This window comes from Lepidochelys kempii, chromosome 17 (assembly GCF_965140265.1).
Source record: "Lepidochelys kempii isolate rLepKem1 chromosome 17, rLepKem1.hap2, whole genome shotgun sequence".
Taxonomy (NCBI): Eukaryota; Metazoa; Chordata; order Testudines; family Cheloniidae; genus Lepidochelys; species Lepidochelys kempii.
In genome coordinates this window covers 10,698,948-10,720,330 of record NC_133272.1, presented here as the reverse complement: position 1 = coordinate 10,720,330, position 21,383 = coordinate 10,698,948, and the positions used below count along the sequence as shown (strand labels likewise).

The 21,383-nt window shown below is 43.5% G+C and overlaps 1 protein-coding gene across 14 annotated transcripts in view; it reads right to left on the bottom strand.

Moving 5' to 3' along the window:
- The window catches only part of RAP1GAP2 (RAP1 GTPase activating protein 2), a 265,418-nt gene that overhangs the window by 81,511 nt on the left and 162,524 nt on the right, over positions 1-21,383 (bottom strand). For 13 of the 14 annotated variants that reach the window (XM_073315725.1, XM_073315710.1, XM_073315712.1 and 10 more), the window contains one exon: positions 14,435-14,519. In XM_073315725.1, the coding sequence (XP_073171826.1) occupies positions 14,435-14,519 (85 nt within the window). Of the gene's footprint in view, positions 1-14,434; positions 14,520-14,735; positions 14,842-21,383 lie in introns of those variants that run through there. The other variant, XM_073315721.1, reaches the window with a different exon arrangement.

Here is a 21,383-nt window from a genome sequence, read left to right as displayed (position 1 = left end):
GGCTGTGGCAGTGGGAACGGCAACTTAGAATAGGGGAAACACAAGCTACCTCCCTTCAGTCACCTCTGCATCAGTGCAGGGATGAATGTGGGCTTGAGCGCCCTCCCTTCCCATTGGACATGATCCAGCTCCCACAGAAATCAAGGAGAGCTCTGTCTTTAACATCAATAAGAGGAGGACCAGGTTCAATGAAATCAGTGGCTCAATCATTAGGTGCACTAGTGTTGCGTTTTGAGGGGCTGGAGGGCAAAGGGGCTGGTTTAGCCCTCAGCTTATCTTACCACAGCCTCAAGCCAGGCCCACAGCTCTTCCAATGCACTTCTTAGTCTGGTTCCCAACTGGTACCATACTACATTGATTCTGCAGGCCAGGGCCTCTCACGAACAGAGTCACCTGCCATCATGCAGAATTGTGCCACGGTATGTCGGCAAAGTGGCCACACCTACTAGTCACTGGGCCATGACCCTCCCTGTCTCTCCCCACTCTATGTCCCTTGCCATCTAAGACAGATTCATCCACATTTCCAGCGGTGAATCCCCTGGGCCCGCCTCAAAATGGGACCATGACCGTACGCTCAGTCTAAGCTACTGGGAAGTTTAGCTCATGGATAGGATTTTGCTATTTCAAATGGCCCACCTGTTGATCACTTTAGATAAGCTATTACCAGCAGGACAGTGGGGTGGGAGGAGGTATTGTTTCATGATTTCTGTGTGTATATAAAGTCTGCTGCAGTTTCCACGGTAAACATCTGATGAAGTGAGCTGTAGCTCACGAAAGCTCATGCTCAAATAAATTGGTTAGTCTCTAAGGTGCCACAAGTACTCCTTTTCTTTTTGCGAATACAGACTAACACGGCTGTTCCTCTGAAACCTGTCAAAGCAATCAGTAAACTTGCAAGTGAATGCTGTGACCAGTAGAACTATAGAGCATTTCCGGTTCCCAGTCACCTTCTGGGAAAGAGGGGAGAGAAAATTCCCTGGATCTAGTGACTACCAGATCAGACCAAATAAACAGAGCCTTTAAGGAAGAGGTTTAATTCCAGAAAGATTAGCCAAACCTCTGCAAACTGTTTGTAATTTCAATGTGCAAATACTAGCGCCGACTCTATTTTCAGAGATCATTTGGAAAAATAATCCGCCTCTCTAGTCCTTCTGCAGAAATCATCACAAAGCCAGAAAGAAAAGGGCTTTCCTCCACACAAACCTGAGTTTTTCCCCCATTGCAACAAAACTAGCACTTTTTCTTACTAACGCCTGACATTTCACTTGCTGGCATCTCACGATCTACATTAAAAAGCTGGTTTCAGAGTAGCAGCCGTGTTAGTCTGTCTCCACAAAAAGAAAAGGAGGACTTGTTGCACCTTAGAGACTCACCAGTTTATTGGAGCATAAGCCTTCGTGAGCTACAGCTCACTTCATCGGGTGACTTGTCTTCTACAGGACCCACTGCCACTGAAATCAATGGGAGTTTCTCCCTTGACTGCTACGTGAGCAGGATTGGTCCCAACTCCACTCTATCTGTCCACTGAGAAAGGTCGCTAAGCTACGATGGGTGAAGCTTCAAGAGCAACAAAAGTCACGTTTTGAACCTGTTTCTAACCAAAAATATATCTCCTTTACAGGAAGGAAAATCCCCTCGAGGGTCCCTGGACGACTAGACAGATAACGTGGTATGTGTGATTACAAACAGCAGCAGCCATCAGAAATGAGGAGCCTCTGAAGAGGTCATTCACAGTGTTATTTTCCATTGTTTTATTTACTCCTGCTTTTAGAGGGAGCTCTGGGTAGGCAAAAGGTGCAAGTGACACAAAAAGCTGATGTTATCATGGATTCTCTGCAGGTCAGCCTAATATATACAGGGTGCTGTTCTGCAAAGATTAGCCCCCTGAGGCTGCTGTAAATCAAGAGAGCTTTTCTGAAGTCAATGGAGTTACTCCAATCTATACCAGCTCTGGATGTAGCCTCTAAAATTTTACCTGCTGGGTGACGACTGCGTATACAGCTGAACAGTGGATTGCAGGGAAAGAGGAGAAACAGTGACCCAGAATGGAATGGACCCAGAATCTAAATCAGCCTAACAGATTTAGTTCACTGGATCAAGAAACTGAGAATCCCCTTGGCAAACTACAGTATCTTGGGCAGCAAAGTAAAGAGTGTTTCTTCTTCTCCTTCCAAGAAAGAAAGAAAAAAAGGATTCTGAAAAAAAGAAGTGTTCATTGCATTGCTTGATGACTGCCCTAAAACAGGGCAGATTTGACACTTGGATAAACTGTAAGCATTTTATAACACGTATATTTGTCTTCTCACCTAATAATTCCTGATGATTGATACTCGACAATAGAATTAAGTATCCGTATCCCAAAACTGATCACTACTGTAAAAATTAAGCACTTTGCTGTCATGATTTTGGAGTTATATGGCGAGAGCTAGAGATGCAAGCCACATCCTCAGGACCAGAAACTTTAGTGTAATTGATATAGCACTGGACTGGGACTCAGGAGACCTGGTTACATTCCCATCTCTACTACTGGCCTGCTGGGTGGTGCCTCAGTTTCTCTGTCAGTAAAATGGGAATAATAATGCTTACTTCCTTTGTAAAGCATGTTGAGAGCTACTGATGAAAAGCACTACACAAAAGCTAGGTGGTATTGTTGTTCTATCACTATGTGGTTGGTGAGATCAGAATCTGGATTTAAATTTTGCAACTCATTCCCATCTCTAATTAACAAACTAAGTTGGGGGAAGCCATGTGGCCACCGGATTGGGAGACAGGAGACATGAGTTATCCTCCCAGCTCTGCCACTGATTTTTGTCTGTTTTTGGCTCACATCACTTCTCTGTGATCTTAGTTTCTCTCTGTGGGATAATATTCCCTTCCTTTGTAAAGCACTTTGAAATCTATACTTGAAAAACACTCTCTAAAAATATATACATAAGATCTTAGTGGCAGTAGACAGAGTGAATTAGTTCAAATAATATCAGCTCTTTCTTGAGCCTCACGCGTTTTTTGAACCAAAGGCAAACTGAACCACTTGGATACATTGTTTAGCCCTCGTTTCCAGTTTCCAGCTAGGACTGTAACAAATTGTGAAAAACCTGGCTATTCTTACAATAAGTCCACCTTAGACTAATGGTGGAAGTGCACGAAAGCTAGTGATTGTGCTTTGTCCGGCCCAATGTTTGCAGATGCTGGAGGATTAAGATTCACACAAACTCCCATAACTGGAGAGGAAGCACGGTCTAGGATAGAGTTTGGGATTGGGAGTCAAGGGATCTGGGTTCCACTCTCAGCTCGGGCAAGTCACACATGGACAGAGATGGAAAGGTACTTCGGCTCCTAACGCCCATTGATTTCAGTGGGAGTTAGGCACCTAAACAGCTTTAAAAATATGGCCCTTAATCCTGTGGTCCTCAGCTGCCACAGGCAGACAGTGGCATAGTTCTGCAAAGCACTGTTATTATTATAATCATCAGCATCATCCAGGGGGAACCCAAGCTCCAGACCTTTAGAGGTTTGCTCATCATCAGTGCACTCAACTGAAACTTCCTGTCCTATGAATAAGGTAAACAAAGCGGGGGTGGCTTACGCTTCATTTCCTTGGGTGACAGTGTGAGTTCAGCCAGGAAATCTGCTTGATGTTCCTCTGTGTCTCTGGCAGCAAGACAAGAGAGGGGGGGAAAAATCTGCCACTGGCGCATACTTGTCTTCCTACAACTGGTTCAGCACCCTGCTCTTTGGCAACATCAAGGGTACTCATGCCTGCGTAACTGGTTAGGCCAGTCTCCATTCCTCCAGGCTCTCTTTCCATTAGGGCACCAGAATGTATTGCCAAACTCTCCGTGCAGATTCTCTGGCCACTCCATTCTCCGTGTGGTTCTACGGGATTGCTGTCTGGAATTTCCCAGAAGGCACCGCTGCATACAGTTAGACGGAATGGTCCGTGTAGTCACAAGCACGGTTGACTCATGGCTGTGTTGTTGAAAAAGCTGCTGTACGAAAACAACTCAATGTGTTTGCTGCAACCAGAGCTGGTCAGGAAATTTTTATGTGGAAAAATGATGTTTCAACAAAACCAACATTTTTCTTTTAACCATATCGATTTTGACAACATTTTGTTTAAAAAAAAATGAACAAGAATTTTGATTTTTTTTATTTTAAAACTTTTCATTTCAAAAATTTTATTTTATATTAAGACATTTATAAATGGTCAAAACCTAAACAAAATGTTTCAACTGACGCTAAACGAATTTTTTAAAAAAAATTCTATATCCTGGGGGGAAAATGGAATTTTGGCTTTGTTTCCCAATTTGAGACGAAAAAAATTATAAATTTTCCACGGGTTGGAAAATCTGTTTTCCAGCCACCTCTAGTCATAGCTGCATTGAGTGAGAGTGTCATGAACCATTTACTAAACCATGGTAAAACAGGGCCTAACACAAAAGCATTGTAACTGTAATGCAGATGGTAACCAAGTATATTGATGAGCAGATATGAGAGGGGAAATAGGGAAGAAATCCCACCAGTTCAGCTGAGTTCCACACTAGTCCTTGACATTCTGATTGAATAGCAGATCTTGATGAAGGTTGCAACAACAGCCTATGAATATTCAATGGAATTTTTTCATTCATTTCCTTCTGCTACACTTGTTGCCCCTTTTATCTTCCCTCTCTGCAAAGATCTCAGCTATTATTTTACCGGCATAACATTCACAATAAACTAACGTCAAAATTCACACTGGAAGCACTTTGCTAGCTTAGCCATTTAGGGAACAGAGGCAAAATACCACTTGATTTATCTAATCAATCACAGGGAAGCAACACTTCGCAAATTTCAAACATATGCTATGAAGCCAGAGAGTAAAAACATTCTAAGAGATGTTAATCAAATGAGGTTGACCCACAAATAAATGTAACAAAATCACGATCTGTTTCAGGATGTGTGTCAAGCAAGAAAAGAGGCCAAATTAAACATACTTATATGCTGTGGATTATTCCCTTCTCTAATGACCAGTAATTTTGGATTGAAGGTAAAGCATCCATTTTACTATGCCATATATTATTAAGGGCCCAGTTCAACTCTCACTGAAGTCAATGGGCTCTTTCCACTGACTGCACTGGCAGTTGAATTGGGCCATACACGGTCAATTTTAGTACCATAAAGCATAGGGTAGAACTGAAATAGCTGCAGACTCAGAAAAGCAGACCATCCTTATGCAAAACTCTGAATAACTAGGTTCAGTGCTAGAGCTGGTCAGACATATTATTTCATTTTCTGGGAATATTTTAGAAGAAAATTACATTTTCAATGAAAATCTTTACTGAAGTTTTTGAGTTTTCAACGCTTTTTAAAATGGTTTTTGACCATTTAAAATTTGCTTGTTGTTTGGTTGTTGAAAGTCAAAGAAAATGTTTGTTTTGTTTTGTTGACAAAAACCTGAAAATATTGATCAAAAGTCGGGGTTTCCCACTGAAAATTTATTACATCAAGAAGTGACTATTTTGGGGGGCGGGGGAATGTGGATACTTTTCTGCCCACCAGCTGTTGTAACATTTCACAGTTAATTCTGGCTCAGTGCCCATACCTTGAACCCACAGTGAGGTCCACTCTGGCAGAACGCTGTGTCTCTAGAAAGCTCATTGCAGGGCTGGAGCCTTTATCTGTACAGTGTCTGGAACAATGTGGGCCTGATCCCATCCAGGCACTATCACAATATACCTACTAAATAACAACATATTAGCATTGCCATGTTTTGCTTGGTTTTAACTCAGACCTTCCAATGGAACTTTACCAATGACAAATGATTTTAGTCCTTTTTCAGCAAAACTTCTGGAAAATTAGATTATTGCCCGCAAACAGCAAGAATTTAGTTCCCAGCCCCTTGTAAAGGAAACATTGACGGGAAAGGAGAACTAACGACAGCTTCCAGAAACCTCGAGTACCCATCAAGATTCTTTTGTGTATGTTCTTCTTGTCTTCAGCTACTTGATTGTGTTTTTGCTCTTGAATCAGTCTCCCATTGAGCAGCCAGATAGGTGCCCACAAGACAATTCTGCAGATATATTTACTGCTGTCCAAATGAACCGTCGTGCTCGTGAAAGATGGTGCCTGGAGACGGAAGGCTTCTCTTCCCCTGCAGAACAGGGAGTGGGCAGAGCCCCCCTCAGGAACTTCCCCCATGTCACTCCAGCAAATTGCCTGTCCCCTGTTCAGGGGGGAACTACCTCCAGCAGGGAGGCGTGCCGGTAGTCTCATTGCTCAGTTACAGCTTGCCCTCTCGGCTGATGCTATCATAGATAACGCATCAGGGATTGAACCAGAGACCTCCAGAGTAAAAGCTCAAGCTGCTACAGCATCAACTTAAGTGCCAAGGTTCTGTCACTGGAGCTATATAACCTCTGGGGATCGGGCACAGAAAAGGACCTGTGCCACTCACTCACAGTGGGTTATACTGAGCTTGTGAAAGAAAGGGTGACTTTGGGTACATCTACACTGCAAATCCACAACGCCCAGCAAGTCTCAGAGCCCAGGCCAACTGACTCGGGCTTGCAGCACTTGTGCTATGGAGCTAAAAATAGCAGTGTAGATGTTCCTGCTGGGCCTGGAGCCTGGTCTTTGAGACCCTCCCCCTTGCAGGGTTTCAGGGCCCGCACTCCAGCCTAAGCAGGAACTCTATACTGCTATTTTTAGCCTCGTAGCAGAGCCTGAATCAGTGTTCCAGGCGCTGAGACTTGCTGCCAGGGGAAGGGGGCGTTCTGCAGTGTATATGTCCCCAGTGATGGTCCTTTCGGGGATATACACACTTGTCTGCTGGGACCTAGACTGAGGCCACAAGCTGACAGACCTCTGAGCAGCCAGCAGATGGTCACACTTGTCAATTATTCAAGCCACATGCCATCTAAAAACTTCTCTAGGACCATGGTTTTATGAGAAACTGTGTTCTGAAGAGTGTTTGGTGCCATCTGCACTTTGCTTTGAAGAACAGTTGGGCGGGGGAAAATGATGCTAACCCTCGCCCCCATAATATGACATGTAAAACCACTGGTTCTCAACCAGGAGTACACGTTCCCCTGGGGGTACATCAACACATCTAGATATTTGCCTAGTTTTACAACAGGCTACAGAAAAAGCACTAGAAAAGTCAGTACAAACTAAAATTTCATACAGACAATGACACGTTTATACTCTTTTATATGCTATACACTGAAATGTAAATACCATATTTATATTCCAATCAATTTATTCTATAATTATATGGTTAAAATGAGAAAGTCAGCAATTTTCTAGTAAGCGTGTGCTGTGACACTTTTGTATTTCTAGTTCTGATTTTGTAAGCAAGTCGTTTTTAAGTGAGGTGAAACTTGGGGCTACGCAAGTCAAATCAGACACCTGAAAGGGGTACAGTAGTCTGGAAAGGTTGAGAACCACTGTGTTAAACACTCTCTGATCAGGAGTAGCATGAAGCCAAACAGGAGCAAGACTGAATTCTCTCTCTCCTTTAACTACCAGCCTTCACTTTCTCCTTCAGCTGCTTTAATTCTTAGCCCTCCTTTGCATTTTTCAAAGTGCTGGTTGTCAATATAAAAAAATACTTACTTTGCTTCATGCTCAGGGAACATAAACAAATAGCTTTGTTTACAATTGGTTATAAATTTAACCAACAGAGGTCACTCTCCAGAAGTTCGCTTGGCTCTCTGCAGAGCAAAGAAACCAGATATCTTCATTGTCCTGGTAGCAGCTCAGCATGTTGTTTTGATCTTCATGCGTGGTTGACCTCTTTCAGCTGAATCACTTTAGTTAAACAACAGTTTGGCAAACTGGCATGTGAATATGTTATTCTGCCACAAAAAAAATAAATATCCCAGGAGAGGTTTTTAAATGGCCTTTTCTTATTTTCAAAGGGTGAAGTCTGCCCCTCGACAGAGGAAGAAATACAAAGTTTAGACACCCCCCAAGTCCTTAAAATGAGGCTAAAGTAGGACTTGCTGGTGCAAGATTCTAGCTTTCTGCTCAGGGGTGAATTTCACTCCATGTATCTGATCTGGATGAGGATAAGTTACCATCACAACAGGAGGGATGGCTCACATGATTGTGTTTTCCATGCTGTAGCTATCCTATACAGAGCATTGCTTTTTTATAGTGTATTTCATCTCCAGACTATCTTAGCATTAAGTAATTTCCACAACATGCTCACATTAGGTCAGTGTTACCATCATCCCCATTTTTAGACAGGGAAGCAAAAGAGTGAATTGACTTGTCCACAGCTACAGAAGGAGTCCGCATCAGAGCCAACTTTAAATCTCAGGGGGGTGCCAAGTTTTCCGTATATTCAGACCACTAGACCATGCTGTCTTCTCCTGGATGTGTGCCAGATTCTCAAAAAGGCTCAGCACCCAAAATTGGGGATGGATTTCTAAAGAGCTCAGCTCCCGTGTAGACATCTGAATAAGGGACAGATTTTCAGCACTCAGAGGACACTACTTGATTGAAAATCTGGCCACTTATTTAGGTGCCTGAATGGGAACCAAACTTTTTAAAACCTCTGGCTCTGGTTGCAGGTGCTAAGCCAGCCCCAGCCATACAGGGCCCCGTTCAACGGCATTTGTAGCTACACTTATTGTTTCAACTAATGGAAATTGGGGGCTAGACTGTAGTATTTATGCTACAGCCCTGCACAGGGGTGAATGCAGAGCCACCCTGCCCCCAGGAAGAGCTCCAAGGAGGTTAAGCCTTGGGCAGGCATAAACTCCCCCAGACTCTTCAGTGCCCACCACTGTACATCTACAAGTACATGCTGAGCCATCCATAACCAGTGGAGCATTTTGGTGGTGTTATTAGCTTCCTAGTGCTCCCAAATGAAAGGGACCGCTATTGGGCCTTGCATGGCTTCTTCCTCCCCTCTTGCATGGCCATCTCCATGGGACACTTTAGATCAGGCCCCAACCATCCTGTGTTAAACTGACTGGTAGGGGTCAGCGCTTGCAACGTAAGAAACCTTTGTGCCTGGGTGTGAAAAGAACTGCATCTGCACCAGTGAGCTCCTCCCACGCGCCTAATCCTCTTTCCCGTCGTTCCACCAAGCTCGTTTTGTTTGGAACCCCAGGACACCTCTTCCCCTCCCCTGCCCGACTCTCACTCAAAAGGAACAAAAGAGTCTCTCTGCCATTTTGTTCAACCTTCGTTGGCCAGCTGGAGCCTGGGAACCTGTGCAAACACTCCTTTCTCCCAGGCTAAATTCTGGTTACTCATTAACAGCTCGATGACACATCCAGGTCATAATTATTGATGAATGGCTTCCATCCGCTTCCTCAGTTTTATAAAAATATATATCAACTGATTTTTTTAAAATGGCATGTTTACAATGCAGCCTGGCACTAGGGATGCTATGGATGGGAACATCATCGTAATGAGCTGGCCCGCCAAAGGTGACTAAACAAGTATGGTTCTGTCTCTTAACTCAGTGGCCTATGGAAAAACTACAGAGAAGCCAGATTATCCCACATCTATCTACTGTGGGGTTCTTACACCTTCCTCTAAAGTATCTGGTGATGGTCACTGCCTGTGGCAGGATATTGGGCTAAATGGGCCCTGAGTCTGATCTTTAGCTTGCAAGATCTTTGGGGCAAGGATCATTTTTTGTTCTGTGTTTGTACTGCACCTAGCACAAATTGCGATCCTGGTCCGTGACTGGAGCGCCTAAGCGCTAATGCAGTACAATTAGTAAATAAATAAATAATCATCCAAGATGGTAATTCCTATGTGCCTACTATGTGCCTACTACTGGACAATCTTCCACAGAGAATGTTATTGGTACTTTCTATGTACAGACTATCGACGTACTTATATGGCTCCTATTACATAGTATCCGAGCACACCACAATCTTTAATGTAGTAATCCTTGTAACACCCCCACAAGGCAGGGCAGTGCAGGAACTGAGAGACAGAGTTTAAGTGACTTGCCAAAGGTTGCACAGGCGGTCTGTGACAGAGCAGGGACTTGAATTCAGGTCTCCCGAGCCCTAGCTTAGTGCCCTAACCACTGGAACATCTTTCTTCTCATCTTATGATCTCTCACCACTTTTCTATCGATTCATTCTCAACACCCTGGGGAGATGCTTTTACACCCATTTCACAGTCAAGTAAATGGAGGCACCCTTCTCACCTGAAGATAATTGCTTCAGTGACTGCAGTGGAGTTACACAGATATGGCACTTGTGGAGATCAGAAGAACTTGCAAGATGCATCTCCTGCCTCGGGCCTGAAGGATAATTTTCCGAGTGCCACTCCTGGTTTAGGGCAGCTCTGTACTACCCTTGGCTCAGGGATGTGCCATAAATGCCACTTTCTAGCCTGTCATTTGCTCAAGGTCAAATGATAAGTCACTGGCAGAGTGAGAAACACCCACCAGAAAGCCTGACACCCAATCCTCTGCCCTAACCACTTGGCAACACCAGTGAACGAGTGACAGACACTCACTTTCTAAAACCAACTCAAAAGAATCAACAGACGCACCTTACCAACACTCAGCATTGAGGACAGCTGGCAAACAACCCCTCCTTAGTACATTAAAATGCATTCATCTTGCATTCAGCACTCTGAACAGGTTGTGTAATTAGTTTTCTTCTTGTTAATGTCTTCCAGGCAAGCAGTATGGCTTAACTTCAACGGAAGTGCCGGTTCTACAGGCAAGAAAGCCTGGCAATGGGGAAAAAGACACCCACGAACAGCTGTTCCCTTGAGCTACGTGCAGCTGACCTAGTTACCACCTCTCTGCCCTCATGACAGACATAGCAAGCTTGCCTTAAAACGATCTTAAGTAGATCACATGATCCCTGTCTTAATGTGATGAGAGCAGGGAGAAATTGCAGGGGGAAAGGGGGAAATTGCATAGCAAAATGTGCCAACACCTCCAGGAGTCATTTCCCTACGGTTATTGAGACTCTCAATCCTCTCCTCATTGATAATTAGTTATTATTTTACAGCACCCAACTGGGCCCCTGCTTGCAATCTAGACTGAGACAAGATGCAACAAAGGGACAATAAAATAAGTAGAGGTGGGAAAGTCGGAGGAGGATGGGGGGAGATAACATCAATACACAGTAACAGCACACACCTAAGTCACAGGAGGCAGTGTTGCCTAGTGGACCGAACACTAGACTGCTACTCAGGAGACTTGGGTTCAATTCCTGACTCTGCCACTATCCTGCTGGGTTACCTTGGGCAAGTCACTTCACCTCAGTTTCCCAATCTGTAAAATGGGGAACGCCTCCATCCTTTCTAGAGTGATTTGACACCTATGGATAAAAAGTGCTATATAAGAGCTAGGTCTGATTATTATTTTACTCCTATTGAAATCAATGTCAAAATTCCCTGCAGAAGTGTAGGATCCTGCTCGAATGCACAGCAAAGCATCCTCAAAATAGAGACAGTTGCAGCGATATGTAGATGCATACATCTAAATAATATGGATGCACAAAATGTTTTCTTATGGGCAGGCAAAGTGGGTCTGAAGAAGCAGTGTGATTGAGAAGAATATACTAAATGAGCCAGATCCAATGGAATGACATTGCTGTAAAGCAGCAGTGAGATGGGTATCTGGCCATCTGTGTGTCTTTCTTCTGCCAGACTCAGGCTATAAGTGGTATTGTGTGAACCTTAATGAACACCGCGTTACCAAAAAAAAAAACAACAACACACCGAACACATTGTTCTTGAAACACTGCAAAACAGCTAACACAGAACTGTGCATGGCCCTGCAAATATTACATTGATCATTGCAATGTAAAGAAAACACCATTTAAAGCTTGCCTGCCAGGAGTTCTCATTGAAAATCATGTTAAACCCTCTCATGAGGATTAGCCTGCAAGGGCTGAGAGTTACTCCACAGATCCTTCTGGGACAAATGGGCTCCTATGGGAAGGCAGGTTTTCTCTTTATTTATATATCAGGGCTCATTCCTGTTATGAATATATCAAAACAAAGAGGGAGAGAGGCAAATTCTAGCTAAACCCAGCTGTGTTAAGCAAAAGCAATGAATGTTTTCTTTGTTTGTTTGTTTGAGTGGTTGTGGGGAGGGGGAAATTGTCAAATATTATCATCCTTTCATTTCAGGTCATCTTACAACCTAACATTTCCAGAAAATGGCCCTTTTCACATTAAAAAAAAATCATGCAAAACTTTGGAATTTGGGGATGCACTTTGATTTTCATAAGAAAGCTCAATGCAAAATCTAAAAAGCCTATGGTCAAATTATCAGCTGCTGCTAACAGATACTGCTCCATTGACATGGGTAAATTATCACCCACTTACAAACAACAGAGATTTGGCCCATTGTCATCCTTTTTTCTTTTTTTTTTGGCACAAAAGGAAATCCCTTTTTTAGAGAGAGAGAAACTTCAAAATGCAATAGCATTGGAGGGTTTTTAAACACAGAACTGGACCATTTTGACAACTTAAAACCAAAGTGCATAAGCCTCCATTTTCAAGGGTTTTGCATTTTATAAAATAATAATGCTTAGCTCTTACATAGCGCTTGACCCTTTCAAAGCATTAGCAAATTATTCCTTGGGACATCTTTGTGAGCTAGGGGTGTGTGCGTGTGCAAATATACATACACGTTGCTGATTGAATTCAATGGGCATTGGGTTAGGCCTCTGTAATCCTGCAACGTTGAGCGTTCCTCCTGATGGATGTTTGAGGTTTAATGAGTGAGGATTTTGGTGGGTGTCTAGGGAAGGCCTCTACTGAAATGTACCCTCCCTCCCCCAAAAGTAGGAAAAAGACAATAGCAGGAGATCTCCTAATTGTCCCTTGCCACCCATCTCTCACAATTTCCTTTTCGCCTCCCCTTCTCCCCCTGACCCCATACATCTCCCCACTCTTTATCTCTCATCAAATCCCCCAGAAATCACTTCCCTCCATTCCCATTCTTTCATTTCTCCCCTTGTTTCCTCCATGTCTTCTACAATTAAACACATTCTCAATACATTGTTGGGATGCCCTGTGATGAGCAGTGCTTTCTCCTCCCACCTCCACCAATTACCAAATCTCCATGATCCTGGCCTCTCCAATGCACGAAAGCTGGTAACTCCCCTCAGCTAGCCCCTTCCTCCAGCCTCCACTTCTGATACCTTCTGCATCACCCCCGTAGGGAATTCTGCTGAGCTCCAGGGCTCACTGCTCCTAACACACTCTGGCTCAGCGCTGAGCTGGAATGTCATCCAAGAGTTTGCGAAGGAGTCAGAAAGACTGAGTAGAGAAAGGATAATGTAGGATGGTTTGGACTAAGTGTTCTGGCTGAATTTCATTCCAGGTGATACAAGGCAATAATCACAGAGCATAACGAACTCTTGCATACTGTGCATAACTCAGGCTGGGAGGAACGATGCCACATTTAAGCAAAAAGGCAACCAAGTCCTCCCCGTAGGATGTTGCATGACATTCTGTTTCCTTGCTGCAGACACAACCGCTTGCTCTGCATTTAAATCCCTCCTCTACGGCAAAGCCTTTCAAGGGCAACTCCGCCAAGCCTTGAATGCAGCTGGAGCTGACTTGACAAGAATTCCTCCAAGGGGATCCCAGGCTGGGCACAGTGGCATGACAGTGCCCCCTACTCATGCACAGAGGTGCAACATCTTTCCATCTTCATTAACTGGATGGTGGTGCTGGATGGTGGTGGTTGGAGGGTGTCCGGACAGGCACTCACTCTCTTTCTACCCCTCCCTATTCCTTTTTGGGCAACATCCACAGAGGTTATAAGAAGGAGCCGGGCCTGCATTCCCCAGCTGCTATAAAGGAGAATGGGGTAGAGTCTATTTCTGCCCTTGCTCCTTTCATGGTCTAAAATCTAGCCCTTAGAAAATAAGCTCCTTAGGGCATGGGCTGCATCTTCTATATACAGCACCGGGCACACAAATCATAAATAAAGATCACCGCTTTGGCAGCAAACCCCCAGGTTATAACAATACTGGAACAATTTTTAAGACAGACAAAGGGTCAGATGCTTCTTTACCTTGCAGCGTGTGCAGTCACTCATGCAGAGTGGGCCCAGAGTGCTACCACCCTTCTGATTTAGTATCGTTTGACAACTGCTTTGCACTGCTGTCAATGACTGCCTGAGGCACAGGGCAACATAGCCCATAGCCTTTTGCAGCCACACTCTAGCTGATGGCAGCAGAACAATCTTCTGGCTCAATTCCAGAATCCACCCAGGAAAGCCTGAGACAACACAGCTGCTACTTTTAAACACTGGTATTAACTAGCTTCGGTTTCAAAGCAATCACCTTAAGCTGGGTTGTGTATGTACCGTACAATTCCTTCCACCAGACCTCCAAAAGATATTGCACCCACATTACGGGATGCAGCATGCACTTTGCAAAGCAGAACAGGAATAAAATGTAAAGAACGCAATCCGTAATGTATTATGTATGTAACCTACCTTCATGGTTGCTGGGGCAGTGAGTGGAGGGGATAAAGGCCGGTCTGGAATGGTCACATCTGTGTTGTTTAACAGCTCCTGTTTCCTGTAAAAGAAGAGGATCCATCTCAAAACTTTTCCTAATTACCCAGCCTTTGGAAGAAAGCAGCACAGTCCAGAGAGGAGAAAATTAGGCCCCTCTGATTTTTTTCAACCCTGTAAACTTTTAAGTCAAGGTTTGTTTTTAAATATAAATATCTAACCTGTGACAACAACATTTTATAAAATAAAAAAAAATCTTGTAGCTTGGAAAGATTCTGACCTAAATTATAAATGCTTCACTGGACCATAAAGTGGGCTGCTCTTTCTTTGGGAATCCAACTGAAGGTTGCCAAAATAGAGCCCTTAACTACTGTGTGTGCCGCAGGTAAATTTCATTTCAGGTGATTTACGCTGCTGGGATGACCAGGAGTTAGATAAACAGACTTATGTTTCTATGACAACACCATTGCGACAATTTTTTTTCTCCATCTTCTCCATCTGGTGTTATCTATTGACTGAGCAGTGTTTGTTCATCTCTCTCTCTCTCTCTCTCTCTCTGTCCAACATGAACATTATGCACAGTGGAATAGATTTCGATTTTAGTCGCACTGGAGTAAATCCGGAGTAACTCCACCAAATACTTTTAGTACATATCAATGTCATGTATAAGTGTGGTCCGGAGTGTTTAGCATAGAAAGAAAGCCACATTCAGAGAAGTGCTATATAGTCAACATTTATCCACAGTGGAAATGGAAATAAGTGCAGTGCAGGATGTAGTAACACATTGTTGATCACTGTAGGTAGCCTGCATGGAGTGGGGTGTGGTCAGTGAATAACTTGAGTTGCAATGTGTCTTTTTTCCTTGGGGGTAGCACCTGGCACAAGCTCTCCATTGAGGCTTCTTGGTGCAGACAGTGCCTATTCTGCTTTGAATAAGGCACTTAGCGATCTGTACCTGCAACTGAAGACCAGGTCTGCGGGCACCTGGACGCGTCTTTTTCACTCCCTCAGTTTCAGATTTTTCCACTGGAAACTCCCATATGCAATGGACCTGGGTTGCTATTTTCAAATGGGAGTACCTAAATCCATATCTATTCACCTAAATAAAAGAGGAGTGATTTTAAAGGTGCTGAGCACCCACAATGTGGGTTAGCCACAGTACATTAATGGGAATGGACAATCAAACCACTTTTGTTTAGACGTCTAGCTTTAGGGACCCAAGTTTGATTATTTTAGCACAAGGGGAGATTTTCTAAGGCACAAACACCAGGTAGGTACCTAATGCCCACTGATGATCAATAGAAACGTACCTGCCATTTCTGCCTTTGAAATTCTCTCCCATAGTCTTCAGCCTAACATGGATCCAGATCTGTACTGCAGGCCTGATTTTCCACTCCCTTCTCTAGTCTGGCACCAGTGTGATTCCCTTCAATTGTGTAAGACAGCAGAGAACTAAGCCCAGCACCTTCTTGGCCAAGTTCTAGTATTTTTGCCCACGCAGTCTTGAATGAATTCATCATGACCAGTGCTACGGCAATGAATACTAAATGAAATGCTTGTGAAAGAGCATGCTAAATAAATTAGCTCAAGGGCAGTTAATGGACCAGAGCAGAGGTAGTCAACAGGCAGACCATGGGCCAAATACGGACCACCAGATGCTTTTGAACGGACCCCCAAATCTTTTTATCATCATCATTGTTATTGTGGTGTGAAAAATTTTTCTCTGCAGGCTGGACCTTGACTATACCTTGACCAAGACATTGTACCTTGACAAAAAATAATTGACTATCCCTGGAATAGTTTGCAAGTTACATGGAGGGATAGTAACAACCACCACCTTGAGAAGAGAGAGAAATTGCATCTGCCAATTCATCAAGAAGAGAAATTACAATGGCACAATTCTGTAAGGGAAGTCTTTTCAGAGTCTTTAACCCACTCCTGCATCTCTGCTAACGCTGGTTGAAAAATTTTCAATGGAACAGTTTTCTGTGGAAATACACTGTTTCCTTGGAATTGAAATGTGTAGCAGGCATGTGCCCATTTCAATGGAATATTTGACTGACAGATTCCCCAATGATTGGAGGAGTGATTCTGATGTTTCCAAATCAGAATATTCCCTTTCATGGAAAATTCCAAAGTTTGATGTTTCGTTCCAAAATAGAATGAAACAATATTTAGAAAACCTGGAATTTCCCACACGACAGAAATTCCATTTTCATCCAGCTCTAACCTTTGCTGTTCTCAGGGAACAGAATCTATACAACTAATTCAGATCCCCACCTTTTTTTCCACCAATTATCCACAAGTAGCTTTTTATTTTTTATCAACATCCTCATCACTCAGAGTTATCAGGCAAAGGGGTAAGACAGGAAGGGTGATCCTGTGACTAAAACTCAAGGATCCAGGACACCTGGGTTCAATTCCTGGCTCTGCCACAAATGTTCTATATTATGTGGGGCATCTAGTCCAGGCCTTGATGTGGGAGGGATAGCTCAGTGGTTTGAGGATTAGCCTGCTAAACCCTTGAAGGGGCCATTTAGGTATCTGGGGCAAAAATTGGGGATTGGTCCTGCTCTGAGCAGGGGGTTGGACTAGATTACCTCCTGAGGTCCCTTCCAACCCTGATATTCTATGAACTGTAAATGGGGATAATTCTTCTCTTAACTCACAGGGCGGTTGAGAGAATGTACTTATGAACATTTGCCGGTGAGAAGGAAGGGGGCATAGAAGTACTTCGATAGAAAGGTTTTATGGAAACATATTTCAGCCTATGGGTGGTTCTCACGGGTTATTCACTGCAATCACTGTTTCAGGTATTTGCAGTTTGTATTGTGTTATTGGTAGCCTAAGTGTCTACACTGAAATCAGAGATATACCTGATCTTTAACGCAGCTAGCTTGAATAACAATAGCAGTGAAGCCAGTATGGACTGTACAAGCTGGCCTGGGACCCTGGGTAGGCACTCCAGCAACTAGCCTGTTTCGTGTCTATTGTTATTGGAGCTAGCTAGATCAAACATAGCTCGTGTATCTCTACACCTGTTGCAGTCACCCCTCCGACTGCAGCCTTGTCACATGAGTCTGGTTTTGGTGCCTAACTGAACGCTCCAAAATCAACAGAAAGTTGGCCAGGGAAACACTTACAGTGTGAAAAGTCATGTGAAAACACTTGTTCACAAATCTCTCCTGTGGGTTAAATTCACCATTGTGCAAAGAACCTGCCGTGGCCTATGCCTCACTCAAAACCCGCTTATTACCACAAAGCAGGACTCCACCCTGGAAGAACTGTTTCGGATTAAAATTCCCTTGTACTTATATTTTCAGAGAGCACATAAAAGGGCTCGTGAATACTGAAAGGAAAACTATTCTTACAGAATAGTTTTGTAATTAAGGCACTGGGGCTGGGACACAGATCTGAGTTCAGTTCTCAGCTTTGCCACAGAGTGCCCAGGCAACCTGGAGAAATCACTTAATCTCAGTGCAGCTCAGTTTTCCATTCTATAGAATGGGCACAAAAACGCTGGTTGAAAAATTTTCAATGGAACAGTTTTCTGTGGAAATACACTGTTTCCTTGGAATTGAAATGCGTAGCAGGCATGTGCCCATTTCAATGGAATATTTGACTGACAGATTCCCCAATGATTGGAGGAGTGATTCTGATGTTTCCAAATCAGAATATTCCCTTTCATGGAAAATTCCAAAGTTTGATGTTTCGTTCCAAAATAGAATGAAACAATATTTAGAAAACCTGGAATTTCCCACATGACAGAAATTCCATTTTCATCCAGCTCTAACCTTTGCTGTTCTCAGGGAACAGAATCTATACAACTAATTCAGATCCCCACCTTTTTTTCCACCAATTATCCACAAGTAGCTTTTTTTTTTATCCACAAGTAGCACTTCTTTCCTCTCCCCCCTTGAACTTGGGTCTATCTTGCCTATTTAAACTGCCAGCTTTTAGGAAGAAGAATTGTCTTTCTATGTGTTTGTACAGCATCTGACACAATGGGGCTCCAGTAGAGGCTGGAGCCTCTGGGAGTTACTGTAATAAAAATACTTAATAATAACCACTCTCAAAACAAACTTGTGGGTTTTATTTGAAGTAACGTTTGCTAGTCTTTATCCCCCACTGCATTAGCACAGCTCTGACATGGAAAGGTCAGACCATCAGCTGTCGAAAGGAAGGATGGTCCAGTGGATAAGGTGGTAGCCTAGGGCTTGAGAGACCTGGATTTAATTCCTTGCTCCACTATAGATCCCTGTGTGACCTTCAGCAAGTCACTTAGGCTACACCTACACGGCAGAAAAACCCTGCAGCAGTGAGTCTCAGGGCCCGAGTCAACTGACGGGCTCGCAGTCATAGGAATAATTAGGTTTCAGAGTAACAGCCGTGTTAGTCTGTATTCGCAAAAAGAAAAGGAGGACTTGTGGCACCTTAGAGACTAACCAATTTATCAGAGCATAAGCTTTCATGAGCTACAGCTCACTTCATCGGATGCATACTGTGGAAAGTTTAGAAGATCTTATTATATACACACAAAGCATGAAACAATACCTCCCCCCACCCCACTCTCCTGCTGGTAATAGCTTGTCTAAAGTGATCACTCTCCTTACAATGTGTATGATAATCAAGTTGGGCCATTTCCAGCACAAATCCAGGTTCTCTCACCCCACCACCCCACCCCACACAAAAAATCACTCTCCTGCAGGTAATAGCTTATCTAAAGTGACCACTCTCCTTACAATGTGTATGATAATCAAGGTGGGCCATTTCCAACACAAATCCAGGTTCTCTCACCCCCACACCCCCAAACTCACTCTCCTGCTGGTAATCACTTTGGATAAGCTATTACCAGCAGGAGAGTGAGTTTGTGGGGGGGGTGAGAAAACCTGGATTTGTGTTGGAAATGGCCCACCTTGATTATCATACACATTGTAAGGAAAGTGGTCACTTTAGATAAGCTATTACCAGCAGGAGAGTGGGGTGGGAGGAGGTATTTTTTCATGCTTTGTGTGTATATAATAAGATCTTCTAAACTTTCCACAGTATGCATCCGATGAAGTGAGCTGTAGCTCACGAAAGCTTATGCTCAAATAAATTGGTTAGTCTCTAAGGAATAATTAGAACATCCACCATTATTCTAAGCAAGATAAAAAAAGTATAAGGACTATAAACCTTCATGCTTCAGAGCATAAAGCAACCTGTAACTACCTAGGATAAGAAAATTAATCTTGCCCTACAGGCAGTATATCCCAAAGTTATTCACTATGGTGTTTTTTTTCCACCTTCCTCCAGAGCATCAGGTATTCAGCCATGGTCAAATACATGATAATGTGCTAGTCTTATCTCGCATGGTAATTCCTATTTTCCTCAGCAGTTATCTTAGAGCGGCCAGTGGAGTAACAGTATACGTGGGAGTAGGGTTGCCAATTTTGATTGGATGTACTCCTGGAGGTTTCATCAAATGACATAATCTTTAATTAAAGTTTAATCTTTAATTCCTAGAGACGCCAGGACAATCCTGGAGGGTTGGCGACCCTAGGTGGGATAATGGAGAATGAGGACTGGAACCTGCAACCCCGTGAACAGCATTTACGGATAGACGAGTCCCACTGACTCCCATTGGAGCTGTGAGAGTTCGTCCCCTCTGAAAAACAAGCCCCAACTGCCTCAAATTCGCCACCAAACAATTATGGCACCCAAAATTAGCAGGCACTTTAGAAAATCTGGAACAAGGACCTGATCCTCAGCTGATGTAAATCAACACAACTCCATTGGCTTCAAGGGAGCAATATAGATTTACACCAGCTGAGAATCAGGCCCAAGATTGTTATAGCAGTGCCCAAATTCCACCCACAAAAGTGCCAGCCGTGACAACCCGAGCAAGCTAACACTTCTGGTCTTGTAACAGCAAGTGACTCCCGTGGTGACTTGCCTAGCATCTTATTGACACCAGTTAGGAATTGTCAGGCCTGGAGGTGTAGTAGGTGTCTGTGCAGATAACACTTCCTAATGGTGAAAATTGACTCAGTACCGAGAAGCAGAGGCAAAAAATCATGTCCGTTATTTTTTTCTTCCCCCCGCCCCCCCCCCCCAAAAAAGATACAAAGTATTAAAAGTTCCTGCAGCCTTTTGGATCCAAAATATATAAAAGGCCTTGTGTTCCTGCCCTCTGCTATGGAGTGCAAATTGTTGCAAATCCTGGAAAACCTACCTAAATGCAGGAACACAGTGGCTAATACTCCCAGCTAAGCAGCAGTCCGTGGTCCATCTCAGAGCCTGGGGTAACAGGCTCTTTTCTCCTCTCAGGTTATGCCAGAGGTATACTTTCCATCTCAGGCAGACATACCTGAGCTAGCTTTGATCAGGCTAGCTTACTAAAAATAGCAGCATATTATTGTGGCTAGCCCAAGCCGCTGCCCATGCCGCCCACAGCTATTTTAGCAGATATATTTAACTGAGCTGGAAACTGTATCTCCCAACTGCAGTGTTGTTGTAGCTTGACCATGGGTGGCCAAAGTCTTTATCGGTATAAATGGCCAAAATTCCATTCAAGACAATGGAGCTGTGCTTCTTCACAGCAGCAGAGAATTTGATCCAGGGCCCAAAAAGCTCTTTACACCTTCCTGCACACATTGTCAACGCAGGTAAGTACTAGACAGAATCTGCACCGATCGGGCGGTCCCATTACAGTTGCTGGCAAGATTTGGGCTCAATTTGCTACCTAGGACAGAATCAGTAGTAGAGCTGCATTTCATAGCAGATGTTCCTGTATATGGAATGTGGAAGAAAAATCAATGAAAATAATTTAAAAAAATAATATACCTACATTACTCTGTGTCATTTACAGTTATTCAGGTTTTTGTCCACTGAGCCAGTTATCCAATAAACACACCTCATGGATTTTCAGGGGACTAAGCCGTGTCAC